At 42.5% G+C, this 26,695-nt stretch overlaps 1 protein-coding gene across 2 annotated transcripts in view; it reads right to left on the bottom strand.

Moving 5' to 3' along the window:
* Positions 1–17,023, bottom strand: part of SMYD1 (SET and MYND domain containing 1) — a 53,692-nt gene extending 36,669 nt beyond the window's left edge. The window contains exon 1 of one of the 2 annotated variants that reach the window (XM_077477987.1): positions 16,675–17,023. In XM_077477987.1, coding sequence (XP_077334113.1) covers positions 16,675–16,796 — 122 coding nt within the window. In that variant the 5' untranslated portion in view covers positions 16,797–17,023. The remainder of the gene's footprint in view (positions 1–16,674) is intronic. The other variant, XM_077477988.1, reaches the window with a different exon arrangement.
* Positions 17,024–26,695: the final 9,672 nt, after the last annotated feature.

The following is a 26,695-nucleotide window of genomic DNA, read 5'->3' as shown; positions in this document are numbered from 1 at the left end:
TGCCTCTCTCACACTGCATGAGATTTTGTAAATCACCTGTCACTCACAGTAACATCTGTTTCTTGTCTGTCTGATTTTATCTCGCTGAAAAAAAATCAGAGGACTGCTCAGAGCTAGATTAACTTTGTGGCAAGACTGGGCACAGTTGACATGAAATCCTATACTGTACAAGGTGCAAGCCTTAATTTACTTCATTTACTTACGTCTACTTTAAGAGAAGTCTTAGGAAAATGTATCCAAAAATTCTCAGAACATTGTTTGTCATTCGACAGATTTCATTGGTTTTTAGCCATGTGCACACTGAAATATTGGGAATTTCGGTTTCGTCCGAAAAATAAATGTATTTAGTTACTCCCGAAATTCGATTTTAATTATTTTGTTTCATTAAAAAATGCATTTGTACTAAAATCTGAATTAATTAAGGTTGAATCTGTCAATTGAGGAGCTTATGGTATCTGTCGGATATTCTAAGAAGATTCAACGAAGCAGCCAAACTGTATGACGCTGCGATCGTACATTTCCAGACGAATGCTCTACCCACAAGCTATAGTAGATCTCTAATGTTGTTTGATTAGTAATAATTATAATTATTAATTATTACTAGTCAAACATCATTCTTCTATAGCCTATGAGCGGAGCATTTGAGAGTAAATGTCTGCTCACGGTGATCGTATATTTTTAGCTGCTTCGTCGAATCTTCATGTCGAAAGGTATTACAACAGGTTCGATAGACACAGATTGCTATTGTCACGGTCATGTCAAATCTTCTATCTATCTATATCGAACTGTTGTCGCAGTGATACCAAAATATAATGGATACCTAAATAAACGATTTTTTTATTTCGGATATTTTGAATTTCAGATTCTGCGCATTTGTTATCGTTTTGTTAAAATTAACACAAAAATCCCATAATTTTGGACAAAAATGCATTTGGACGATAACGTCCAAATAAAGGGATAAGCTACACAGTGACCATTAATGGTCTAGTTGCCTTTTGCCTAATTATAAAGTTAGAGGGGTGCTTTACCAAGGCAAATGAGTCTGTATGCAAGCAATATCACACCACCACTGGTTGTCTGCTGCTTTAGTTGTCTGCACTGTCTAGTGACAAATAACAAACTTAGAAATAAAAACCTGTAATAACTCAACCAATCCTATGGTAGTACATATCTATGGAGCTCACTCACCCTACAAGCATGATTAGCAATAAAATTATTGAGGTCAAAGTTAAGAAAGGACATTAAAAACAACGTGCATACATAGCATTGTAGCTATAAAAACAAAAGGACCATCTCTGGATAGGTGATGTGGATCCACTCAGCTTTCAAAGGTTGGTAATGCTGTAATACAGCTGGGATAATATATCCCCCAGGTCCCATGGACTATGAAGAGTGACCCTGGTGTTGAATCAAGGTTGAACTAGTAATCAAAGGGGGAGGATGAATGAAGTCAAACCACAAGGTTGGACCTATGAAGGAATATGAATAGTTCTCCTGATCTACATTGGGAAACTGTGGACAAGTGGATCATTGTATGTTGAAGTAGAAAATGACTGTGAAAAAAGGGGGGGGAGCCACATTGGCAACCAACCTCTGACACAGCCAACAGGGATTGGTGAAACCAGTCAGGCCAGCACGGCCCATCTCTGGACTACATGTTTTTGACCCATCCATACTTTACAAGGCTGACGTTTTCAAGGATAAGGGAGGAACACACCCTGGGACTTTGGATCTGTGGACTTGATCACAAGCTGATAAGTATAACTCTCGTTTTTTGGGAAAGGATCACCTTTTGGAAATATTTATTTCTTCATATGACTGTTTCATTTGGGGTTTTATGCTGTGTACACACGACTTTCCGTCAGAATAAACTCTGACGGTCTTTCCATCGAAGTTCCGCTGAAAAGGACTTGACTACACACAATCACACCAAAGTCCGTTAGTTTAGAACATGATGACGTATGACAGGACTAGAAAAGGAATTTCAATAGCCAGTAGCCAATAGCTGCCCTTGCGTCGTATTTGGTCTGTTGGAATAGCATACAGAAGAACGATTTTCCCGATAGGAATTGATTCCGTCAGGAAAGATTTAAAACATGTTCTATTTCTAGGTCCGTCAGAATTTTTGGAAAAAAAATCCAATGAAGCCCACACACGATTGGAATATCCAATGAAATGATTCCGTCTGACCTTTTCTGCCAGAAAGTCCGGTCGTGTGTATGCGGCATTAGAGCAAGTCTCAAAGGAACTCTGATTGGTACAATGAGAGGGAGGTTAAGGAGGACCGTGTTCACCTATTTATGGTTCCAGCGAGCCACACATCACCTTATTGGACATTTAAACACATATACCACCCCCCTTGTATACCTCCTCTTCACCACTGTTACCCAGAAAGGCTCCCCCCTTTCATCATATTACTTCATAGTTCCAACCTTGTGGTTTGACTTCATTCATCCTCCCCCTTTTATTACTAGTTCAACCTTGATTCAACACCAGGGTCACTCTACATAGGTCATCCGACCTGGGGATATTATCCCAGCTGTATTACAACATTAACAAACTTTGAAACCTAGGTAGAATTACACCACCTATCCAGAGATGGTTGTTTTGTTTTTATAGCTCCAATGCTATGAATGCATGTTGTTTTTTATGTCCTTTTCTTAACTTGGACATCAATACATTTGTTTTGCTAATAATGATTGTAGGGTGAGTGAAGTTCCATAGATATGTACTACCATAGGGTTGGTTGAGCTATTACAGGTTTTTATTGCTAATGCTGCGCACACATGATCGGAAATTCGGCCAACAAAAGACAGATGAGAGCTTTCCTTAAAAAAATGCGACAGTGTGTATGCTCCATCTGACTTTTTGCTGGCGGAATTTCGGCCAGCAAAAGATTGAGAGCATGTTCTCAATTTTTACGACGGAAAAAGTTAAAATTCTGATCGTCTGTGGCAATTCCATCGCTCAAAATTCCTACGCATGCTCGGAAACAATTCGACGCATGCTCGGAAGCACTGAACTTCATTTTCGTGGCTCGTCGAAGTGTTGTACATCACCTCTTTCTTGACGGTCCAAATTTGGTGTGACCGTGTGTAGGCAACACAAGCTTGAGCGGAATTCCGTTGGAATTCCGTCGGAAAAACCATCCAATGCTTTTCCAACGAGAATTGTACACGGCATAAGTTTTTTTTTTTAATCTTCAGCATACCATGAGCTCCCATGCCCTCCTTCTCTCCCCCCCCCCCCTTTTTTTCATGTTTTGAGGTTATCTAATCCCCACATGTTAGTATTGTTCACTTTTTCTGACTTATTAATAAGGTAGGCAGTACCTTGAGGGTCCGGCATATAATACATTTTCAGTGTACTACTGCCTAGTGACAAAGGACTGTCCGCAGTGTCAGTGAAATATGGCATCACCAGCATCCCTGCTACACAACACATCTCCCAATATCTGATAGCGTCTGAGCCGTCAGAGCTGTAAATTACAAAGCCAACTGTTGTAGTCAATATAAATTAGTTCTTGGGATCTTGTCAAGACAAATAATGCTAGCCATACACCCGTCGAAAACTAATTTGAACACGTTTTTGAAAAACGAACACATAGTCGCGAGAGAAAACGATTCCCATTGTGTAATGACCAAAATGTGATCGATAAATCGTTCAACTGGCATAAATTAATCAATTCTTTGCTCGTTTTGTCACATAAGCCCAGTGCAAACTGTTCAGGCAAGAAACAAATTAACCTTTCATTTTATCGTCCGTTTGGCTGAAGTTTTCCAAACTTTTCCTGCTTTTTTTCGGCTCAAAAACATCACAACCGAACTTCGATTTGTGCCCATTAACTAGACGATAAACTAACGAACTGTTCAAAAAAATGACAGATTTTCGAAAGATTTTTTGTGTAGTGTTTGGCCACCAATAACTTAAAGATTTACAGATGTACATTGCATGTACATTCATTCTATGCTTATGGGGGCAAAATCAAATGTTACTAGGCTATTTTCCCTCCAGGTCTAATGTTATTCATTCATAAAGAATAGAGCGAATCAGAAAAATACTACATTTTGGCCACTAGATGGAGCTGAAGACCATAGGAAATAAGTATTTATTAGCTATGATCATCAGCTCCATGTAGTGGCCATAATGCAATATTTTCTTGATTCACCCTATGAATGGAAAACATTTCACCTGCAGAAAAAATAGGGTTTGTAGTTACTAAAGCCAAACAGACTGTGCACTCTGCAAGAGCAGTTGCTTCAGAGCTTAGTAAATGAGGTAAAGCTTCACTTTGCAAAGAATATCCAATCACATGCAAGGAAAAAAAAAAAAACATTTTTTCTTGTACATGATTGGATGATGGAAGTCAGCAGAGCTTCTGCTCATTTACTAAGTTCTGGAGTAACTGCACAGTCTATTTGCCTTTTGTAAATTAACCCCATAGCAAGTGGTGTCGCTAGGGGGAGCCTTTTGGGGCTATAGCTCAGAATCAGGAGCACATAGCCCCGAGTCTCTGCAGGGGTCCCCAAGGGGAGGGGAGGCTCTTTGGGGACCCTGATTTAAGTGGGGGCACTCTGGAGACCCTGATGCAAGTGGGGTGGCTCTCTGGGGACCTAATGCAAGGGAAGGCTCTCTGGGGACCCTGATTTAAGGGGAGGCTCTCTGGGGACCCTGATTTAAGGGGAGGGCTCTTTGGGGACCCTAATGTAAGGGGGGCTCTCTGGGAACCCTGATGTAAGTGGGGGCCTCTCTGGGAACCCTGATGTAAGTGGGGGGCTCTCTGGGGACCCTGATGTAAGTGGGGAGCTCTCTGGGGACCCTGATGTAAGTGGTGAGGCTCTCTGGGGACCCTGATGTAAGTGGGGGGCTCGCTTGGGACCCTGATGTAAGTGGGGGGGCTCTCTGGGGACCCTGATGTAATTGAGGGGCTCTCTGGGGACCCTGATGCAAGGGGGAGGCTCTCTGGGGACCCAATGTAAGTGGGTTTTCTGGGGACTCTGATGTAAGAAGGATTCTCTGGGGCCCCTAATGTAAGTGGGGGGCTCTCTGGGGATATATACACACACACACACACACACACGTATATTGCTATATATACATGTGTATGCCTGCCCAAGTGTATGAATTTCTTTACTACGCTGCTATGGGCTCTAGCCCCAGATCTTTTGTAGACCTAGCAACGCCCTTGCCCATAGCCTAATAACATTCAAGTTTGCCCTCATTTGCACAAAATGAACGTGCATGAAGTTTCGCAGTACCTTTTATGAATACACCCCCAAGAACCTATGACTGTTATATTCTGCAAAGTATCCAATGCAAAGCAGAGCAGAGAATTAAAAATGGAAAACTTGACCCGATGTCCCTGACTTTTTAAATTTTTGGTTTTACATTTGGCTGTAGTTTTGCTAAACCACTATAGTTTTCTCTTTAACTAATCATATATTAGCTTTCATTGTTCTGGTCAATAAAGAGCCTAAGTATGGAAAGACTATCAGTTTATGCATGTGTCCCTTGAAAATAATGTTATATATTTTCTGTGCTGGGAAGGAATGACCATCAGTATTCATGCTGATTTAGTTTCAGCTCGGTGCTGCAAGTGGGTGTCTATTCTGGCCATGAAATGGGAATTATGTGCGACCTTTACATTTACTCTGCCTATGCAGAGGTCAGTCTGTGCTGATGACTATAGACAAAAATAATCTAGCAAATGCACTATGTTTATAAGTTTATAAATCCTCGTTAGCAAAAGAGTTTATTTATTTCATTTATTTATTTATTACAGGTTCTTATAAAGAGCCATCAATTTATGCAGCACAACATATAACTCGCATCAGTCCCTGCCCTCAAATAGCTTACAATCTAAAGGTCTATAACTCACATTCATACAGACTGTACATACATACTTATATTTAGATACACATATTTAGACAGCAGCCAATTAACCTACCAGCATGTCTTTGGAGTGTGGGAGGAAACCGGCAGTGGCCTTGCTAGGGGGTGCAGGCCCCACCCGGCTGACCCACGCCATCACCGGACCAAAGCCGCCTCCCCCTGCTCTCTGTTTACATCTACATAGGAGGAGGGGGTTTGAGGGACACACACTGCTGTGCATACCCTGTGCTGTTCTGAGGTCTGTACAGTTAATTGTAATGTAGATGGCCAGAAGAGGGGCGACAGTGACCAGGAAGGGGGGCAAGTTAAAAAATTATGGCGGAGTGATAGGGGGTTACGAGGACATGTGCTGGGGGGTGCTATGGGAGGGGAGGGGGGGGCCACTAGCACAAGTGGAGAGGGGGGTCTATACTGATAGAGCAGGGTTTGCACTGGAGGGGGGTCTATACTGATGGAGGGGGCCTGTACTAAGTGGGGGTCTGTACTGAGGGAAAGCTCTAAAGTGATGGAGGGGGGTCTGTTCTGAGGGAGAGGTGTCTATACTGCAGGAGGGGGCTCTGTACATAGTGGGGGGGGTCTAAACTGAGTAAGGGGGGTCTGTACTTAGTGAGGGGGTTTCTACTGAGGGAAGGGTATCTATTCTGTGGGAGGGGTCTGTATTTAGTGAGGGGGGTCTGTACTGAGGGAGGGGGATCTATTTTGCAGGAGGGGGGTCTGTACTGAGGGAGAAGTGTCTCTACTGCAGTAGGGGGGTCTGTACTTAGTGGGGAGTCTAAACTGAGGAGGGAGGGTCTTTACTTAGTGAGGGGGTCTGTACTGAGGCAGGGGTATCTATTCTGTGGGAGGGGGGTCTGTATTTATTGAGAGGGGTCTGTACTGAGGGCGTGGGATCTATACTGCAGGAAGGGGGTCTGTACTGAGGGAGAAGTGTCTATACTACAGGAGGGGGTCTGTACCTAGTGGGGAGTCTAAACTGAGGAAGGGGGGGTTTATACTTAGTGAGGGGGGTCTGTACTGAGGGAGGGGGATCTATACTGCGGGAGAGAGATCTGTACTTAGTGGGGGATCTATACTGAGAGAGGTGGTCTGTACTTAACCTCCCTGGCTGTATGATTATTTCAGATTTTAGGTGCTGAAAGTGGTATTTATAAATATAATAAAATAAATAACTATAAATAATTATAACAAATAATAATATAATAATAATAAAAATTATTCAATAATTTAATAAAATCAAAAACACAGAAATATGGTGAGTTGCAGAATTGTCGCTGTCATTACTTTTAGTGTTTAATGACGAATTTCGCCACAAATTACTATTGCTTAATTCTGCGAGTGATTATAATTTATTATCGCTGTTTTCTAGCTGGTCTAAAACCATTTTTTATGTAAACTGACATTTTTTGGTTGCTATAGACAATCTCCAGTTTCCAGGCATAAAGAATAGTATTTTATACGGTAATATAAAACTGTGTGCAGGGCACTGGACAAACCACTAGGGACAAAGGGGATGTGTAATTATTTGATGCAGTACTGTAATCTGTAAGATTACAGTATACTGTATCTATACTGTGTTTTTTACTTTTTGAACTTGGCGCCGAACTCCATCCCCGTGCGTTACAACGCTCGCAGGGAATGGAGCTCTGCGCTGTCACAGATCGAGCGAGACACAGCAGCTCGCTGATCACAGCAGGGAGACATCGCAGGATCCAGGGGACAAGGTAAGTAACCCTTACATGGATCCAGCAATGCGATCCCAAGTCTGGCTCGGGAATACCGCTTATGGTAATTCAATCTCAACCCGAGCCAGACTCGGGAATACCGCCAGGGAGGCTACTGAAGGGGGGTATATACTGAGAGAGGGGGTCTGTAATTATTAGAGAGGGCTGTACTGTGGTGGGATTTTAGTTGATGGAGGGGAGGTGAAACCGTTTTTTTTTAACACTGGGTGACACCAACCCTAGTGACGCCACTGGAAACCGGAGTACCCGGAGGAAAACCACGCAGGCACAGGGAGAACATGCAAACTCCAGGCAGGTAGTTAACCAAGATATTTTCTAATTTGACTACTGCACTAGTCTTGCAACCAATAGGAAGTAGATTTGAACAACAGCGTGGAAATCCCCCTTCTACTCCCATAATCCCCTGTGCCTTCCTGTTGGCTTGCTCTCTCTCTCTCTCTCTCTCTCTCTCTCTCTCTCTCTCTCTCTCTCTCTGAATGGAGCGCGTAGAGCCAACGCTCCTGAATGAGGGTGCAAAAGGCAACTAGGTAAGGATTGAAATGACCCCTTTTATAGTTCGCACTGGGGACATGGGGTTTTAGGCTTCATACACATAGCTGTACAGGGGCTGTACAGCATGCAGAGCCGGTGTAGTGACATTCCCAAGATCGTGCCAACATGTACAGCCAAACACTGAGATGCATTAGAAAGCCGGGAGTTGCGTAAAGCACCTGTATGTGCACTGACATCTGCTCCAAATGCATATAGTGTGCGCTCGTAGGATCGGTCAGTGCGCAGGCTGTGCAGTGGTGCACAACAACATACAGCCACCTCTCCTAACTCATCTCAATTGGTGGCTGTACGAAGCAGCAGTGGATCCCATGAGTGTCATTACATGGGTTCTACACACTGTACTGCTCTCTATATAGCAATGTCTCTGTGAGAGATGATTCATTATTAGCTGGGGAAAACACTGAAAGAATGACTAGTATACTGTAGGTGGTCTGCCAGATACACCCGGCTCATCCACTTTAATGGAAAGATATCTAAACCAAAGAACAAAAAAAGTTATAAATTGCATCTTACCAGTCCTTAGATGTGGTGACTACATTCGTTTTTTTTTTTTTGCAGGCTATAAGCATATTCAGCAAGTACTTAAAATACCTGTTGATCTTGCCAGAAATGCAGGGTTCTTGTCACTTCCTGTGTGCTGAACTAAAAGCTCAAACTATTTTCCTTCAGTAAAATACTAATTCCTCCCATCTCCCATGTAATGGAGATGAAAAGAGGAAGAGAGAGTTAAAGTCCAGTCTGAGTGAGAACCATTGCTCCTTCCAAAGTTGTAGAGCAGTGGGCTCCATACTGTGGCCCAAGGGACAGATGCGGCCCTTTGCTTGCCTTTATGCAGCCCTTGGATAACTTTCTCCCATGGACACCAAGAGTATGGCATAATTCCTCCTTCAGGCATCAACATTGGGGTATTATTCTTCCCACTGACACCAATAATGGGGCATAACGTCTTCCTCTGGCACTACGATGGGGTACTATTTCCCTCTCTGACACCAATGAGGGGCAACTAGTCCTCTCACTGACACTAATGACATGGTTCTATTCCTTCCAGCACTAATTCTTCCACTGACAGCAACAATGAGGCACTATTCCTTCTACTGGCACCAACAATTGGGCAATATTCTTCCCCCTTAAGCCAACTATTGGGGCACTATTTCTCCAACTAAAACCAGTGATTGGGAAATATTTTTCCTTTACTGACCACAAGAACACTATGTAATTTTTGTACTCCCATTGACCACCAAGACTAAGGCATTATCTACTCCCCTGGCCACAGTCCGTCCCCCGCTATAGTCTGAAGGACAGTAAATTGGCCCATTGTTTAGAAAGATTGGAGACCCCTGGTGTAGGGGATCGAGTGTAGCCACCCAGGGACAGGAAGTGTGTTATTCCCAGGATTACCAGGTGAAAATATAGGGGGGAAAAAAAGCATAAACCACATCTAAGGACCAGTTAGCTGCAATAAATTGAATAAAATAATGCTCACAAGGACATTGGATACATCTATGGGTAAAAGTTCCCATAGACAGTAGATGAGAGTCTTCACATTCTGTAATTCCAATGAACTTCTCAAATACATCGCTGGCTGGGGCTCATTTGGAGAAATAGGAATCAAACAGATTAGAGAAACCTAAACTGGCCACACACACTATACAATCTAGCTGTACAAATCTCCTTGATTTGCCAAAACTTTATAATACAAAGAAAACCTAAACAATTATTTCAGGTGGTATCAAAGCAAGCCAACCTCTCAGTGCCCACCAATGCCACCTATCAGTGCCCACCAGTGCCACCTCTTAGTGCCCATCCACGCTGCCTTATCAGTGCCCATCAGTGTCGCCTTATCAGTGCCCATCAATGCAGCCTATCGGTGCCAATCAGTGTAGCCTCATCAGCATAAATCAATGAAGGAGAAAAAATACCTGTTTGCAAAAAATGTTATTTTAAAAAATCTGTCTTTTTACATTTTTTTTTACAAAAAATAAAAAACCCAGAGGTGATCAAATACCACCAAAAGAAGGCTCTATTTATGGTAAAAAAAAAATGATAAAAAATGTCATTTGGGTACAGTGTTGTATGACCGCGCAATTGTCATTCAAAGAGTGACAGCGCTAAAAGCTGAAAATTGGTCTGGGCAGGAAGGGGAGGTTAGGTGCCCAGTAAGCAAGTGGTTAAAACTGAAACCCATTTTATTTGTGCATCAGTCTGGCTCCAGCTATTCCATAGTACTTGCTTTTCTTTCTGGCCTGGTGTATGGTTTGCATCATCTCAGTGACAGATCACAGTATTTACCAAATGTCACATCTGTTTCCTTCTCGGTAAGAAAAGCCCTGTAGTTCGTTTTTAGCACCCTGTTATACTGTCATCCGTGATTTCAGATAGATTGTAAGCTCTGACGAGAAAAGTCATTACCAGCTTAAAATTTAAATTTTAGTCTCCCTTGAAATTTACTGTCTCCTTACATTGTAAAGCACTGATGGCACAATATACAACTTGTATAATATATATATATATATATATATATATATATATATATATATATATATATACATACATACATATACACACATACATATATATATATATATATATATATATATATATGCAATTCACTGCAGTAGAGTTAATAAACATTTAAAATATTCTGCAAATTATTATTTTCGATGTCGGGAAGGTGCCTCATTGCTATCCCCAGCAGCTGGTGTGTGTTCCACCGTCCTATCCGGAGACAACCAAAGGGACCGGAAGTGCGTGAAGTAACACGACCAAGTACCGGTGTACGTTTCATTATTACGTCATCAGGAAGCGTACTTGGTCACTAATGGGCGTAAGTATTTATAATGCAAAACCAATATTCATTGGTGGAGAGGGAAATCAAATATTTAAAACGGTGCCGGTTTACATGTAACATGATTGTTTCTAAGGAGAAGAAAATATATAAGGGCTGAGATATTAAAACTTATATTTATAGCGCCACATCCCTTTATAAATATTTAAAAAGTTTTAATGGGACTTTTAAAGCGCAAGAACAAATCAAAATGTAGAAAAAATATTAAAAAAAATTTAATAGATTAAAAAATATAAATACATAGAATAAATATTCCAAAGAATAAATCACAGAATACACAAATATGTTTGCAAAGCTGATTAGTCTCTACATGTTTCGTCATACAAACTCAGGCTTCTTCAGGAGAACTATTGATATCAGAAGTTATGCATTTGATCACTGTGTATTCAATGGAAAGTGAGAAATCCAGAAGCGAATGGATACAAGTGGATCAATTTGATGGTACCATAGAGAGAGATAAATCAAATTAGGAGACAACACTGGAGGTCCATCTCCATTTATTAAATAAAAATGAGGCTAGTAATAGTAATGAGTATCCTCTCTCAAGTGGATCAGACGCTTGATCCACTTAAGAGAGGATACTCATTGTCAACAGAAGGGAATCCTGGGGGTGTTATTTATACCTTCAGGCCCCCCCCCTTTTTGTAAATATTCCGATTTTTTTAATCTGATATATTCAGGGTACCCCGAGAATATCTATAGAGGTTCTCATTGAAACCTTCTTTTCTACTCCTTGTACTATCCTGAAAATTACTAGCCTCGTTTTTATTTGATAAATTGTTCTTGCGCTTTAAAAGTCCCATTAAAACTTTTTAAATATATGATTGTCTCTAAATCAATGCATATCATTCTGATAAATAATTACCATACATAATACATTGGTTATATAAATTGTATTTTAAAAAGGAAATTAAATTAATAACAATAAAATCAAAATATTAAAATGTATTAAAATTGAAATTAAAATGATTAAAAAAAAAATATTTATCAGCGGAAAAAAATAATCAGGGATAATGATAGAGGGGGTAGTGACATTAAGTGTATTGACAAAGTGAATCTAGTCATTGGCCAGAAAGCAGTTCAGATCCAATTCTATATTCTCGCCAATGACTAGATTCACTTTGTCAATACACTTAATGTCACTACCCCCACTATCATCATCCCCAATTTTTTTTTTCCACTTATAAATAACAATTTTTTAAATCATTTTAATTTCAATTTTAATACATTTTAATATTTCGATTTCAATTCGATCTCTCTTCTCTCTCCTGCCTCTGAGTACACTAAGGTAAAACAGGGTTCTCAGAGCACCCTCTACTTCAGAGTTCCTGTTTACAACAGAGACCACAGAGTTCCCCCTTATATCAGAGTCCTCTCCATACATCAGAGTTCTCACTGTTCCCCCTTAGATCAGGGTTCCCAGAGCATCCCTTATGTTGGAGTTCTCCCTTACATCAGAGTCTGCAAAGTTCCCCCTAACAGTGAAAGGGAACTCTGCAAGTTCAGATGTAAAAGAGGAACTCTGCGGATTCAGATGTAAAAGCGGAACTCTGTGGACTCTGATGTAAAGGAGGACTTTTGTTATTAACTTCATATGATTAGGAATGTTATTTAATAGCAAAATATATGTATAATTTATACTATAAAAAAAATTGCTGTGCACCGCTAAAGTGTTTGGGTTTGACTTTAAGAAAAGGTGGCAACCCTACGCTGGGACCAACTGATCATTCCCGGGAGAGGCAGAATGGCGGTCTGCCTATGTAAACAAGGCAAATCACCATTCTGTGACCAGGGAAGACAGAGATCCTGTGTTTCTGCTAAGCAGGAACATGGATGTCTATCTTCCCACAGTTAATGCACCCTCCCACATAGATAGAAAGCACTCCCTAGAAACACATTTAACCCTCTGATTGCCCCTGATGTTAACCCCTTCCCAGCCAACGTCATTAGTACAGTATATTTTTTAGCATTGATCTCTTTATTAGTGTCACTGGTCCCCAAAAATGTGCCAAAAGTGTTACTTGGTGTCCGATTTGTCTGCCACAATGTCGCAGTCCTACTATAAGTCACTGATTGCCACCATTACTAGTAAAAAATAAAGAAATAAAGAAAAATTTCATAAAAATAAAAAAACCAATCAATATCGGCTTATTGGGATTTTTTACCAAAAGTATGTAGCAGAATACATATTGGCCTAAACTGGTGAAGAAATTCGATTTTTTTTATATTTTTTTATTGGATGTGTTTTATAGCAGAAAGTACAAAATATTTACAAAAAATTTTTTTTTTCTCAAAATTTAGGGTATTTCCAAAAGGAAGCTCTATTTGCGGGGAAAAAAAGGACATCAATTTTATTTGTGTGTAGCGTCGCACGACTGCACAATTGTCAGTTAAAGTGACGCATTGCTGTATTGCAAAAAATGGCCTGGTCATGAAGGGGGGGGGGGGGGGTGTAAACCTTCTGGACCTGAAGTGGTTAAAATGGGTCTGTTTTTTTTTATCATTCAGTCCCATTGAGAAGATCTCCCTTTACTTTCTGTCCCATTGACACAAGACAGTCACAGGAATTGTTTTTTTAAATGAAGGGGAATTCTCCCTTAGACAATTGTCACCAAAACAGGTGTCCCCATTAAAAGGCTTTCTCTCTATTCCTGTTCTGGTGACAGCTGTAAAGCCTGGATTTCTCATTACTTCTTTCCTGCTGACATTGGTCACCAGGACAAATGGAGAGGGTGACTCTCCGCAGCATGGACACTGGCAGCAATATAAAACTGGCAGGTGTTTACTCCCTCAACATAATATCCAAAAAAAACAAAAAAAAACTAAATCAGTACCAGCAGTGGTAATACAGTGTTTATTTTTCATTAAAGCCACATGAACACTAAAGCTGATGTTTTTTTGGGAGTTTTTGGGAGTTTGGGTGTTCTTTTTAACAGCCTGTAAACCCCCCTCTATGCTATCCTATGTGTCCATGCACACATGGACGTTTATTGACGTTTATCAGCAGGGGAGTTTATGGGCTGTTATCTGAACGCCCTAAAATCGCATTCAAGAGCAATTCTTCTGACCATAAAAAACACTGAAAAACACACTTATAAACGTGCTTTTTTTTTACATTGCAGAGCTGAATGTAAGCTGGGTAGAAATGTAAAAAAAAAAAAAAAAAAATTACAAAAACACTGATGCTGAAAAACGCACATAAACACGTTTAAAAAACGCTTTTAAAAGCGTGTTTTTAAAGCAGCGTTCAAAAAATTCTTTCTGGATGTTGGATTGCTGGCAGGAAAACGCTGCTTTAAAAACACGCTTTTAACAGATGTAGCACTGCTTATATCTTTACCCGGCATCCTAGGAATTTTTGGTTGCATGCGTTGTTTGGAATAGCAAATACTAGCCAATGACCCAGAAATGTTTAATCTATGTTTATAATGATACCGACATCCCAGGTAAAAGGGTAAAAGCAATATGTAGGAGAGAAAGATTTGGCGATTTTCAAGGTACAAAGGTACCAAAATAAGTCATAAAGTATTCAAAAATATAGAATAATATTAATATTATTATTTTTTTATATTAATAATATAATAATTTATTTAATAAAAAGTGATAAAACATTTTTAACACTTAATTTTTTTAGAACACCAAGGGGGTTATTTACAAAAGGCAAATCCACTTTGCACTGCAAGTGTACTTGGAAGTGCAATCACTGTAGATCAGAGGGGGACATGCAAGGAAAATTAAAAAAAGCATTTTAGCTTGCACATGATTGGATGATAAAATCAGCAGAGCTCCCCCTCATTTCAGATCTACAGCGACTGCACTTCCAAAGTGGATTTGCCTTTTGTAAATAACCCCCCAAGACTCACATATAGTAAAACAACCTAAAGCGGAACTTCACCCAAAGAGGGAAGTTCGGCTCTTCCTCTTCCTCCCCCTACCCGCTATATTTGGAATACATTTTTTTGCGGGGGGTGGGTGGGTAACTGGCTTTGACAGGTACCCTCTCCCATTTCCAGTTGGATTGCTGAGGCAATTCCACCGGAAGTTTTCCTCCACCCAACAACTACCCCATATGCAACCTTCTGGGACACATCACAGGTCCCAGAATGTTGCAGGACCATTCACAAAGTCCAAGCAGCTCCCGCACTAGCATGTTAACTGTGGGCAACAGGCTGTGACTCCTTGCGGCTTCACAGCCGGTTGCCCACGCAGTGGTTAACACACTGGCGCCAGGGACCCGAAGATCGGTAAAGAACCGGTTCAGGTGAGGACAGCGCTGGATCCTTGGCCCGGTAAGTGTCATTTTATGAAAAGTCAGCAACTACAGTTTTTGTAGCATCTGACTTTTGATTTTTGCAGACGGAAGTGAAACTCCGAGGACTGCACCACCATGCTCATGTACCTCTGTTACCTGTCTATTAATTGACACAAAGAGAACACCGTCTTCTAAATGTACATTGTCTATTGCAGCTTTTGTCAAACTTTTTAGCCAAAAATCCTTGAAATAATTTTCTGGTCTCAGGGAACCCCAACTTAAATGAATTAGGAGTCAGTGGAAATAATGCCTCCTTACATTGGTAGCCAGTATGCCCTCTTTATAGTGGGGGCCAGACTACCATCCTTTCAGACAGCTAAAAAGATCATTGGTGCCATGCTGGTGGCCATAGCTCTCAACTGTCCCGGATTTTGAGGGACTGTCCCTTATTTGGAACAAAGTCCCTCTGTCCCTCTTTCCTCCTCATTTGTCCCACATTTTGGTCTGATCTATATATATATATGTACATAAAATGCACTACTTATCAAAAAGGGTTTCCCAGTGCTAAACCTTTCATCCAACCTCTAAATTGCTGCATTTGTAAACTTCAAAAGCCAGTATAAAGGAATATTAGTGGTAAAAAAACACTTGTGGGTTGAACCAATCATTTTTTTGTACAATTCTTCTTTAAGGGAGCGGTGACAGGGGTTGTGTTTTATCCCTATATACTTTTGCTAACTGGTTTCCTTCATTGCCATCTCAAAAAATTGGGAGGTATGCTGGTGGCTCTGCCAATTGGTATCGTACCTGGAAGTTTCTGACACCATAAGCCACAGCTCAAGGAACCCCTAGCAACCTCTGGAGGAAACCAAGGGTTTCACTGAACCCTGGTTGAGAATGGCTGGTGTACAGTAAAATTACAACATTACTGGAAAAACGTGAGCAATCGATTCAACAAGTTTCAATAAATATTTCCAGCCTTTTGAGGTATTTTCATTGTTAAGAATAAGAGGCAACATGGGAAACATGAGCATGGTGGTGCCGTCCATAACATTTTATACTATGTGTGAGTGTTGATGTATTGTGTCCAATTTTTGACTGTTCAAATCGATCTATTTTTATTACATTGGATGTACTTTTTGACTTTTCTTTGGTACCTTGAAAGTCCCTTAATCTTTCTCTCCTATATACAGCAAGTAAAAACAAAAGAATTGAAGCTGTGTAAGAATAAATAGTGACTCTACAAGCATTTATGGAATATCTCGGAATCCTATTTTCTATATCTATCAGTGAAAGCCCTGCGTTAAAATATCTGGTGACACCGTGACATTGAACAGAGACATTCTCCAATGAACGTTTCCGAAACAGATGTAAAAATGACATAAACTTACTTGTCGAACACTACGGCCGCATAAGCTGTTTCTGCGAAGATCACATCCCCAGCCCAGAAATCCTTGGTGGCTTTTAGCCCTCGACCCTTAGCTTCGGAGTTGAAAACTTCTACGTTTTCCATGCTTTGTAACTGTGGTAGCCCAAAATTGGACAGCACTGAAGAGAGCCTGGCCGATAATCACAACTTCAGTTCTTAGTCACGTCTGCTATTTCAGCACCTTCACATTCCAGAAGAGCAGTCCTATAAAAGGAACATTGACCACCCCTCCCTCTCCACGCCTGTCCCACCACTTGAGGGTGACTGCTAATGCTAACACTCTACCAGGCTGCTGGATCTGCTACTGAGTTTCTGCAGTGTCTAAGGTTATGTATGCTCTGTCAAGCTGCACAATGCACACCCACAATGATCTAGTACAATCTTCCACTGAACCCAAGGCTCTGCGAAACAACTTGTCCCTATTTTTAGGAAGCAGTTGCTCTCTGGCTTCATGTCACAACAGCTGAGAGAGTGTAGGATAGACGCAGCTCTGCCTCTTATAGTCTCTCTGACTTTTATATGGACTCTGTAATATTTTTTATTTTATTTTATTTATTTATTTTTTAAACTCCTTGTAATTTGAATAGCTTAAAGACTTATGCCGTGTACACATGACCGGACTTTCCGGCAGACTAGATCCGACAGGATCAGTCCATCAGACAATCCGATCGTGTGTGGGCTAGTCTGATCGTTTTTCAAAGAAAAGATCCGACGGAACTAGAAATAGAACATGTTTCAAATCTATCCGACAGACTCAATTCCGACGGACTAAAAAATCAGGAAAAACCGTTCGTCTGTGTGCTGATCCGACGGACCAAATACAACGCAAGGGCAGCTATTGGCTATTGAACTTCCTTGTTTTGTCCCGTTTACGTCATCACGTTCAAAACGAACGGACTTTCGAACGGACTTAGTCCATTTGTGTGTGGCCAAGTCCGTTCGTTCGGAAAGTCCGTCGGAACTCTGCCGAAAGTCCTTCGGGAAGACCGTTGGACCTAGTCTGCTGGAAAGTCCGGTCGTGTGTATGTGGCATTAGACTAGCCATATATTATACAATTTTCTTGTACAATTTTCCTTTAGATTTACCAAAACCATATAATATGGGTACAAACCTAAACACTTTCAAATTGTATGCAATCAGGCCAGCCCTTGTACTAGCTAAAGGTAGAAGGTAACTCTAAAGAAAATTCTACAAGAAAATTGTTAGTGTATGGCCAGCTTAAGACAGCCTATGAGCCATAGCTCCCAACTGTCCCTGATTTCGAGGGACTGTCCCTGATTTGGAGCAATGTCCCTCTGTCTCTCATTCCTCCTCATTTGTCCCTCATTTTGGTCTGATCTATATAGTTGTATATAAAATGCACTTTTTATCTATCAAAAAGTGTTTCCCAGTGCTAAACTTTTCATCTGGTTTCTAAATTGCTGAACTTGTAAATTTCAAAAGCCAATATAAAGGAATAGTAGTGGTAAAAAAAAAAAAGCACTTGTGGGTTTAACCAATCATTCTTTTTGTACAATTTTCCTTTAAGGGGGCATGGCAAGGGGTGTATCCTATGCCTGCATACTTTTGCTGATGGGTGTTGGGAGGTATGTATGAGCCATTTTTAGCTTTTAATCTTTTTGCTCCTACTGTGAGCTTCAGATGAGCAAACTTAATTTCCTATTTTTCACATTTTAGAAATTTTCTAAAAACTTTCCATATGTCACTCAGACATGTAGAAATAAAAGGCGGTTCTTTATTTTTTAATTTTTTAGGTTCTGTGATATTTCCACAAATGTTCAGTAAAAACACACTGAAATCAGAATTAGTGTATTGTGGTGCGGGAAACTCGCAATCCGTGCACGTTTCCTGCACTGCGTTTAAAATGCACTGCTCTTGCGATCAATATATCAACACCCTAAACACATATCGCAAATGTAGCACCCTCTACTTAGGTAGGTGTTAGAGGGCTGAGAGATTTTTGGTGAGTACGGGTATATTTAGGCAGGCCTAGCCGGAAGCTGTTTTGATTTGTGTGTGGGCTGGAAGTGGCTCAGAGTAGGCTGGTGACTCACAGTTAGCATCACTTCTCTGGTTATCTCCCTCTGGCTTCTAGAGGATTCTAGAAGAGAGGAGGGGAAGAGAGGTGGATCTGTCTGAGGTGTCTCAGGGAGCCCTGACCAATCCCCATTTAGGATTGGCGGTGGCCAGGCCTACTTGATATACCCAGAGTAAGCCCAGCTGGGGAGGAGTTGTCGGGTGGAAGAACTGAGGATGGAGTGCTAGGCTGTCATGGCCAGGAGGGGTGACCTTGGGCCTGGGACTCAGGTGCAGGAAGTATCCCTTCAAGAACACATGAAGGATCCGGACAGGAGGCACAAAGAGGGATCAAAGAGGACAGCGGGAGCTAGTACTGCTGGGTAAGTCTTCAGGAGGGAACCACCAGTGTAAGGTACAGCCGGGAGGACTGCGGAGACATGCCTGAGAGGACTGGGAGTGTGCAGTCTGGATGGGTGCAGAGCCAGCAGTAATGACTGTGATGTCATGGGCAGTGGAGTAGGGCAGCTGCAGTAGTCCACCATAGGACAGCTAGCACTAAAAGACTTCCTATTTCTATTTTTGCTACATTAAAGGGACCCATGGTCCCTGCCTGCAAAAAGGCAGATGCTGAGGCCTGATTGAGTTATGCTGCGTACACACAATCGTAATTCTCATCGGAAAAAGCTCTGATGGTTTTCATGACGGAATTCCGATGGAGTTCAGCTCAACCTGTTTTGCCTACACATGGTCACACCAAATTCCGATCATTTAGAACGCGGTGACGTACAACACGTACGACGGGACTAGAAAAAGGAAGTTCAATAGCCAATAGCTTCTGTCTCGTAGTTGAATCTGAGCATGCGTGATTTTTGGCATGTCGGAATTGCATACACACGATAGGAATTTCCGATTGAAAGTTTTTCCGTCTGGAAAATTGAGAACATGCTATCAATTTTTGGCTGGCGGAAATTCGGACAGCTAAATTCTGATGGAGCATACACACAGTCGCATTTTCCGATGAAAAGCTCTCATTGGTCTTTTTCTGGCTGGAATTCTGATTGTGTGTATGCAGCATTAGAGTTCATAGTTAGTAAGGTTGAATAAAGACATCAGTCCATCCAGTTCAACCTGAGTGAGTGTCTACAATTGTCCCTATCCCTGTACATTGCACACTCACATCAGTCCCTACCTCAAGGAGCTCACAATCCAAGGTCCCCATTCATATACTAGGGCCAATTTTGGACAGAAGCCAATTGACCTAACTGTATGTCTTTGGATTGTGGGAGGAAACCGGAGTACCTGGAGGAAACTCATGCAGGCACAGGGAGAACATGCAAACTCCAAGCAGGTAGTGTTGTGGTTGGGATTTGGACCAGTGACCCTTCCTACTGCTAGGTGAGAGTGCTAACCACTACACCACTGTGCTGCCCAGTTGGGCCTAACCATGAGCTAGCTGTGCCTGGAGTTAGGTGATGTGCAGAAGAGTGTGCTGGAGGAGACTGGAGTAAGCCAAGTGTATATAGTTGTCCCAACTGATTGATATACAATCAACCGATTGCTTGTTCTACTGGCCATCCCATATATTCCTATCCCTATCAAAGTTTAAATCCCTCAATAAAAATACAAACCGACCACATGGACTGTTCATTGTCTCAAAAGTGACTGGGAAGTGAATGCTGGGCTGGGCAGGGTGACAGGTGGGCCACAACTTTCAGCAGCCCCTATGGAGGTACCGCTACACAAATGTAGTGTGTTTGCCTCCACGGGCATGGGGGAAAACTACCATGAAATCCGATTGCAGTGCATTTCCAAAAGTAGTACATGCACTACTTTGGTGTGATGTGGAACGATTTGATCCCATTCAAAATGAATGGACTTAAATTGCACCACAATGAATCACATGTGAATTGGCAATTGAATATGTGAACCAAGCCTCAGTCAATATAAAAGATAAAACTGTGCTGAATTAAAAAGGGTTCATATGGGTAGTAGCAAAGGGACAGTAAAACATACATCCTCATTTTTACTCAGTGGTGTCACTAGGGTTGGTGTCACCTCGTGCGGTGGGGTCAGCCTCCCCCCCCCCCCAGGAAAAAAGGTGTGGGTGTGGTTTAAATTGCACTAAATATTGGGCGTGGCAGTAAGGGTACCTGGGTCCTGGCCCTGCTAAGTGGTGTGGCGCACCGGTTTCTTTTGGTAAGAGAGAGCCTTCCCCAGGCCCAGCCCAGGTGTATAGAGTGGTAGTCACTGCGACTCTATACACCTGGACTGGCGGGGGGGGCATTTGGACTGGCTGGGGGGGTCTCTCTTGCAGAAAAAAAAACTTTTGTGCACTACTTCACTCAGCAGGGCCACTAGGTCCCATACAACCGCATCCACTGCGTCCACAGCTTCACCCTTGCAACTTATGAAGTGCAGAGTGGAGCACACTGGCTGCAGTCAGATGTGGATGGTGACAGCCAGATCTATAGACAAGGCAAAGGCAAATGGCAAAGCTCCCAGCCCTGTACACTTCAGGGATCCCCATGGGGCATGATTTAATTCACTTTGTTGTGGCACTCCATGTGGACAGAGTGTGACAGGGCACATTGGCCACCCTGGCCTTGGGGGACTGTGTGCACCGCACACCCTGCACACATGGATGATACACCCCTCTGGCGGGTGTCACCGGAGTACGGTTCGCACACCCCCACCACCCCCATACCAACGCCACTGTTTTTACTGCTGCTCCCAAACTGCCCACATACAAAACAACATGCTGGTGCCCTTTGCAGTATTGAATGTTTAACTTGGCATGTCACAGCTTGTCATAGTGGTCACGTGATCAGAAGTCGGTCCCGCCAGCTACTGATCACTAGACCGGACAGAGAGCTCTCTTTCAGAGCTGTCTTTTCAGTGCTCAGTGAGCATGCTCACAGCACAGAAACATCATGCCCAGCGACGCATATGTGCGGTGGCAAAAAAGGTGGGCTTTATTGGCTACATGCCAACATATGTTTTAGGTGGGTGGCAACAGGTTAAGCCGACCATAGACAGCTGGAACTGGCTGAATTTCGATCCATCTATGGGCAGGCTGGTTGTACTGTATTTGATCCATCAATCGACTTCGGTACAACCAGCTAGTTGGTTTTCTCGTTCGATCACTGCTGGCAGCTATAGCTGGGAAACCCCCCACTGACAAAATAAAATAGCTCCTCGGGAGGGATTACCCCATCAACACTGACTGTGTTGATGGGGAGGAATCAAGCAATTTTCTTTTCTTCAACCCATAATTGAAGAAAATAAAATTCAATAATGCATGGTTTGCCTTTGACTGCCTCAAGAACTGATATAATATATCTCTGAAAACTACTTTGATGCAAACGGAGTCTCATATATGTCTCCATATAATAATGGATGAAAGATATACCTGTCCTCAAATCCTAATGGCTTCTATGTACAGTGGAACCTTGGATTACAAGCATAATCTGTTCCAGGAGAATGCTTGTAATCCAAAGCACTTGCATATCAAAGCTAGTTCCCCCATAGAAGTCAATGGAAACGAAGATAATTTGTTCTGTATTGACTTCTATTACATGCAATACCACATGTGGTCACAGATGGGGGGGGGCACCAAGGAGCCTCTGAAATACTCAAAGACAGCTCAGCTGAACTCATAGCCTCGGAAACACTCGGGATTGGAGTATTTCCGAGTGATTGCAAGTATTTCTGAATGGCTCCGAACCGTTCCGAGTGTCCCTACTGCAACCACACCTCTGGCCAAATGCGGTACTGCACACCCTAATAGCTTGAATTCTGCTTGTTTTGCGAGACAACACCCGCAAACCGAGTCAGAATGAGAAAAAAAAGGTGGTCCTCTTTCAAAACGCTCATTAACCAGTTCCCGACCAGCACACGACGATGTACGTCGACAGAATGGCACAGGCAGGCATATTGGCGTACAGGTACGTCCAATCTTCAATGCCGCCCTGCTATCGGGAGCGCGCCGGCGGCGGCGCGCTCCCGCGCTGGTCGGGACCCCCGTGAGTCCGGTCGCAGGACCCGCGGACTCGATCGCCGCGGGCATACCCGCGATCGTCTCACGGGACGGCTGAATGGAGGAAATGCCGTGTAAACAGCATTTCTCCATTCTGCCTAGCAACTAGTGACGCTGATCTCTGCTCCATGTGATTGGAGCAGAGATCAGTGTTCACTAAATGAAAGCCCAACCCCCCACAGTTAGTAACACACCCCTAGGAACACTTAACCCCTACACTGCCACCCACTGGTTAACCCTTTCACTGCCAGTGTCATTTACACAGGAATCACTGCATTTATATAGCAGTGATTACTATATAAATGACAATGGTCCCAAAAATGTGTCAAAAATGTCCGATGGGTCCCCCACAATGTCGCAGTCACAATACAAATCGCTGATCGCCGCCATTACTAGTAAAAAAAAAAAATAATAAAAAATTATTAATAAAAATGCTATAAAAGTATACCTATTTTGTAAACGCTATAACTTTTGCGCAAACCAATCAATAATCGCTTATTGCGATTTCTTTTACCAAAAATATGTAGAAGAATACGTATCGGCCTAAACTGAGGGAAAAAAATGTTTTTTTATATATTTTTGGGGGATATTTATTATAACAAAAAGTAAAAAATAATGTGTTTTTTTTTGTTTGGGAGCCACGTCGCACGGCCGCGCAATTGTCAGTTAAAGCGACGCAGTGCCGAATCGCAAAAAGTGGTCTGGTCTTTGACCAGCAAAATGGTCCAGTCTGTAAGTGGTTAACCGCGTTACCTGTAAACCACTTTCCTCTGTATATCTTACTTCAATTTCATTTCAGGTCAGTGTCCAAACCTGGATCTTGTAGCTCTCCTACAACTTGTATCTACTGTATTTTCCCCATATTAGCACTATATCCACTACATTTGAATTTTGCGGAGCACATTAGGGACTGGCCATAGAGGGATTACTTTGATGCAGTTTGATGCACTTTGATGCAAGCCAGCTTTAACATGTATTGCGATATATGTGAACTAAAAATCGCATTTTTTTTTTTTTTTAAGTTTTACTAGAAAAGGGTATATAGCTATATGCAGATAATATTCCATATAAAAATGAATTCCATATAAGAATAAACACATAAATGTATTGGGTATCTTTGCACATTTTTATGCATCGTAAACATAGAGTTACAAAAAAATTATCAAAAGGGAAAAAAAAAAATGTAAAAACTTAGTAAAAATGACTTTAAAATGCAATTCAGTGCACTAAAAAATAAGGGTAACCATAATTACAAGCGCATCTGAAAATTGTTCTGAAAATGCTCGAGGTTTCATAGAAGAAATGTAAATTAATCACTAATTAAGACATAATAAAAGTAATATTGACAGCCCTTTAACCAGCAGCTCTGGAAGTAGATGGGTATGACGGTCAGACGTAGTAAATATCACAGAGGCAGGGGGCCTCTGGAAAGGTCCAGAAGGTCTCTGTGATGTAATAATGCTTAATATAGGTGGTGGTGTAAGGGAATACCCCTCGGGAACTAGCGGGTTGTATCTAAATTGTTCATGAAACTTCTTCAGCTTTCCACAGAAGACTTCTCTTTGCAATTTAGCCGGTCAATGAGAGTGTCAATGTCAGAGAGAGAATATAAATATCATTTGTAGAGTGTCTAATTGCCCTCTACTCTACAACAGCAACACCAGGGGAGGATTGAAACTGCCCTTCCCTGTGTGGCTGGATAGGGTACATAGGGGCAATTAAAGTGTTATTAAACTCTTTTCTTTTTTCCTGTAGCCTGCCACTTGTTTGCATCCTCTCTCGGAGGTCCCTCTTCTCTATTTCTCTCCTGAGGGTGGCCCCGCTGCCATGCGGGGTCACTTGGAGCAACCGCCATGCATGCTTTCGCCTGTGACCAGAACATATGCATGTTCTAGTCATGGCACTGAGGATTGGGGTAGTCATGTGATGATGGTGGGATGCATTTTGGCTGCACGTGCTTTGGGGTGCATGCACTGTTGTACCTCAGGAGGAGGGAGATCATATCTACAGTTGAAAGGGCGATGGGCGCACTTGCACTGTGCTATCAGTGGGATGAAGGATCAAGAAATGCTGACGTGAGTGGTCATGTGACCTCTACAGTGGATGCCGTAGATATTTGCCAGCACACCAAGGATCAGCACAAAGTAGCATCCAAACAGGTAGTTTATTGCATGATCACAACACAAGAAAGGTGCAACGTTTCAGAGTCACGCAGGACCCCTTCATCAGGCATGCCTGACAAAGGGGTCCTGCGTGACTCTAAAACGTTGCACCTTTCCTGACGAAGGGGTCCTGCGTGACTCTGAAACGTTGCACCTTTCTTGACGAAAGGGTCCTGCGTGACTCTGAAACAGTGCACCTTTCCTGACGAAGGGGTCCTGCGTGACTCTGAAACGTTGCACCTTTCCTGACGAAAGGGTCCTGCGTGACTCTGAAACAGTGCACCTTTCCTGACGAAGGGGTCCTGCGTGACTCTGAAACAGTGCACCTTTCCTGACGAAAGGGTCCTGCGTGACTCTGAAACAGTGCACCTTTCCTGACGAAGGGGTCCTGCGTGACTCTGAAACGTTGCACCTTTCCTGACAAAAGGGTCCTGCGTGACTCTGAAACGTTGCACCTTTCCTGACGAAGGGGGCATGCGTGACTCTGAAATGTTGCACCTTTCTTGTGTTGTGATCATGCAATAAACTACCTGTTTGGATGCTACTTTGTGCCAGTGGGATGAAGGATCAAGAAATGCTGACGTGAGTGGTCATGTGACCTCTACAGTGGATGCCGTAGATATTTGCCAGCACACCAAGGATCAGCACAAAGTAGCATCCAAACAGGTAGTTTATTGCATGATCACAACACAAGAAAGGTGCAACGTTTCAGAGTCAAGCAGGACCCCTTCATCAGGCATGCCTGACAAAGGGGTCCTGCGTGACTCTAAAACGTTGCACCTTTCCTGACGAAGGGGTCCTGCGTGACTCTGAAACGTTGCACCTTTCTTGACGAAAGGGTCCTGCGTGACTCTGAAACAGTGCACCTTTCCTGACGAAGGGGTCCTGCGTGACTCTGAAACGTTGCACCTTTCCTGACGAAAGGGTCCTGCGTGACTCTGAAACAGTGCACCTTTCCTGACGAAGGGGTCCTGCGTGACTCTGAAACGTTGCACCTTTCCTGACAAAAGGGTCCTGCGTGACTCTGAAACGTTGCACCTTTCCTGACGAAGGAGGCCTGCGTGACTCTGAAATGTTGCACCTTTCTTGTGTTGTGATCATGCAATAAACTACCTGTTTGGATGCTACTTTGTGCCGATCCTTGGTGTGCTGGCAAATATCTACGTTGTGACTTGAACCAGTAACCAGCTGGTTGTTGCTGCAGCACCCAAACCTTGAAAGCTTATACCAGGAATGTGTGCGATGGGAATATGAAGTATTACTCTACAGTGCATGCTCCCTGTCCTCCCTGACCAGATGTTCAGTCTAGCTTAATTGATACATAAGTAGCAGGTGACAATAAAAAGGAAGAGATAGGGATATTTTCTCAAAAAATACATTATATTACCAAAAGTATTGGGGCGCCTGCCTTTACATGCACATTAACTTTAATGGCATCCCAGTCTTAGTCTGTAGGGTTCACTATTGAGTTGGCCCACCCATTGCAGCTATAACAGCTTCAACTCTTCTGGGAAGGTTGTCCACAGGGTTTAGGAGTGTATCTATGGGAATGTTTTACCATTCTTACAGAAACGCATTTGTGAGGTCAGGCACTAATGTGGACGAGAAGGCCTGGCTCACAGTCTCTGCTCTAATTCATCCCAAAGGTGTTCTATCGGGTTGAAGTCAGGACTCTGTGCAGGCCAGTCAAGTTCCTAAAGCCCAAACTCGCTCATCCATGTCTTTATGGACCTTGCTTTGTGTACTGGTGCGCAGTAATGTTGCA

Source organism: Lithobates pipiens, unplaced genomic scaffold (genome assembly GCF_037356315.1).
Source record: "Lithobates pipiens isolate NorthernLeopardFrog02 unplaced genomic scaffold, aLitPip1_a1.2 Scaffold_13, whole genome shotgun sequence".
Taxonomy (NCBI): Eukaryota; Metazoa; Chordata; class Amphibia; order Anura; family Ranidae; genus Lithobates; species Lithobates pipiens.
Note: the sequence above shows the minus strand (reverse complement) of the source record. Positions and strands in the feature narration are given on the sequence as shown.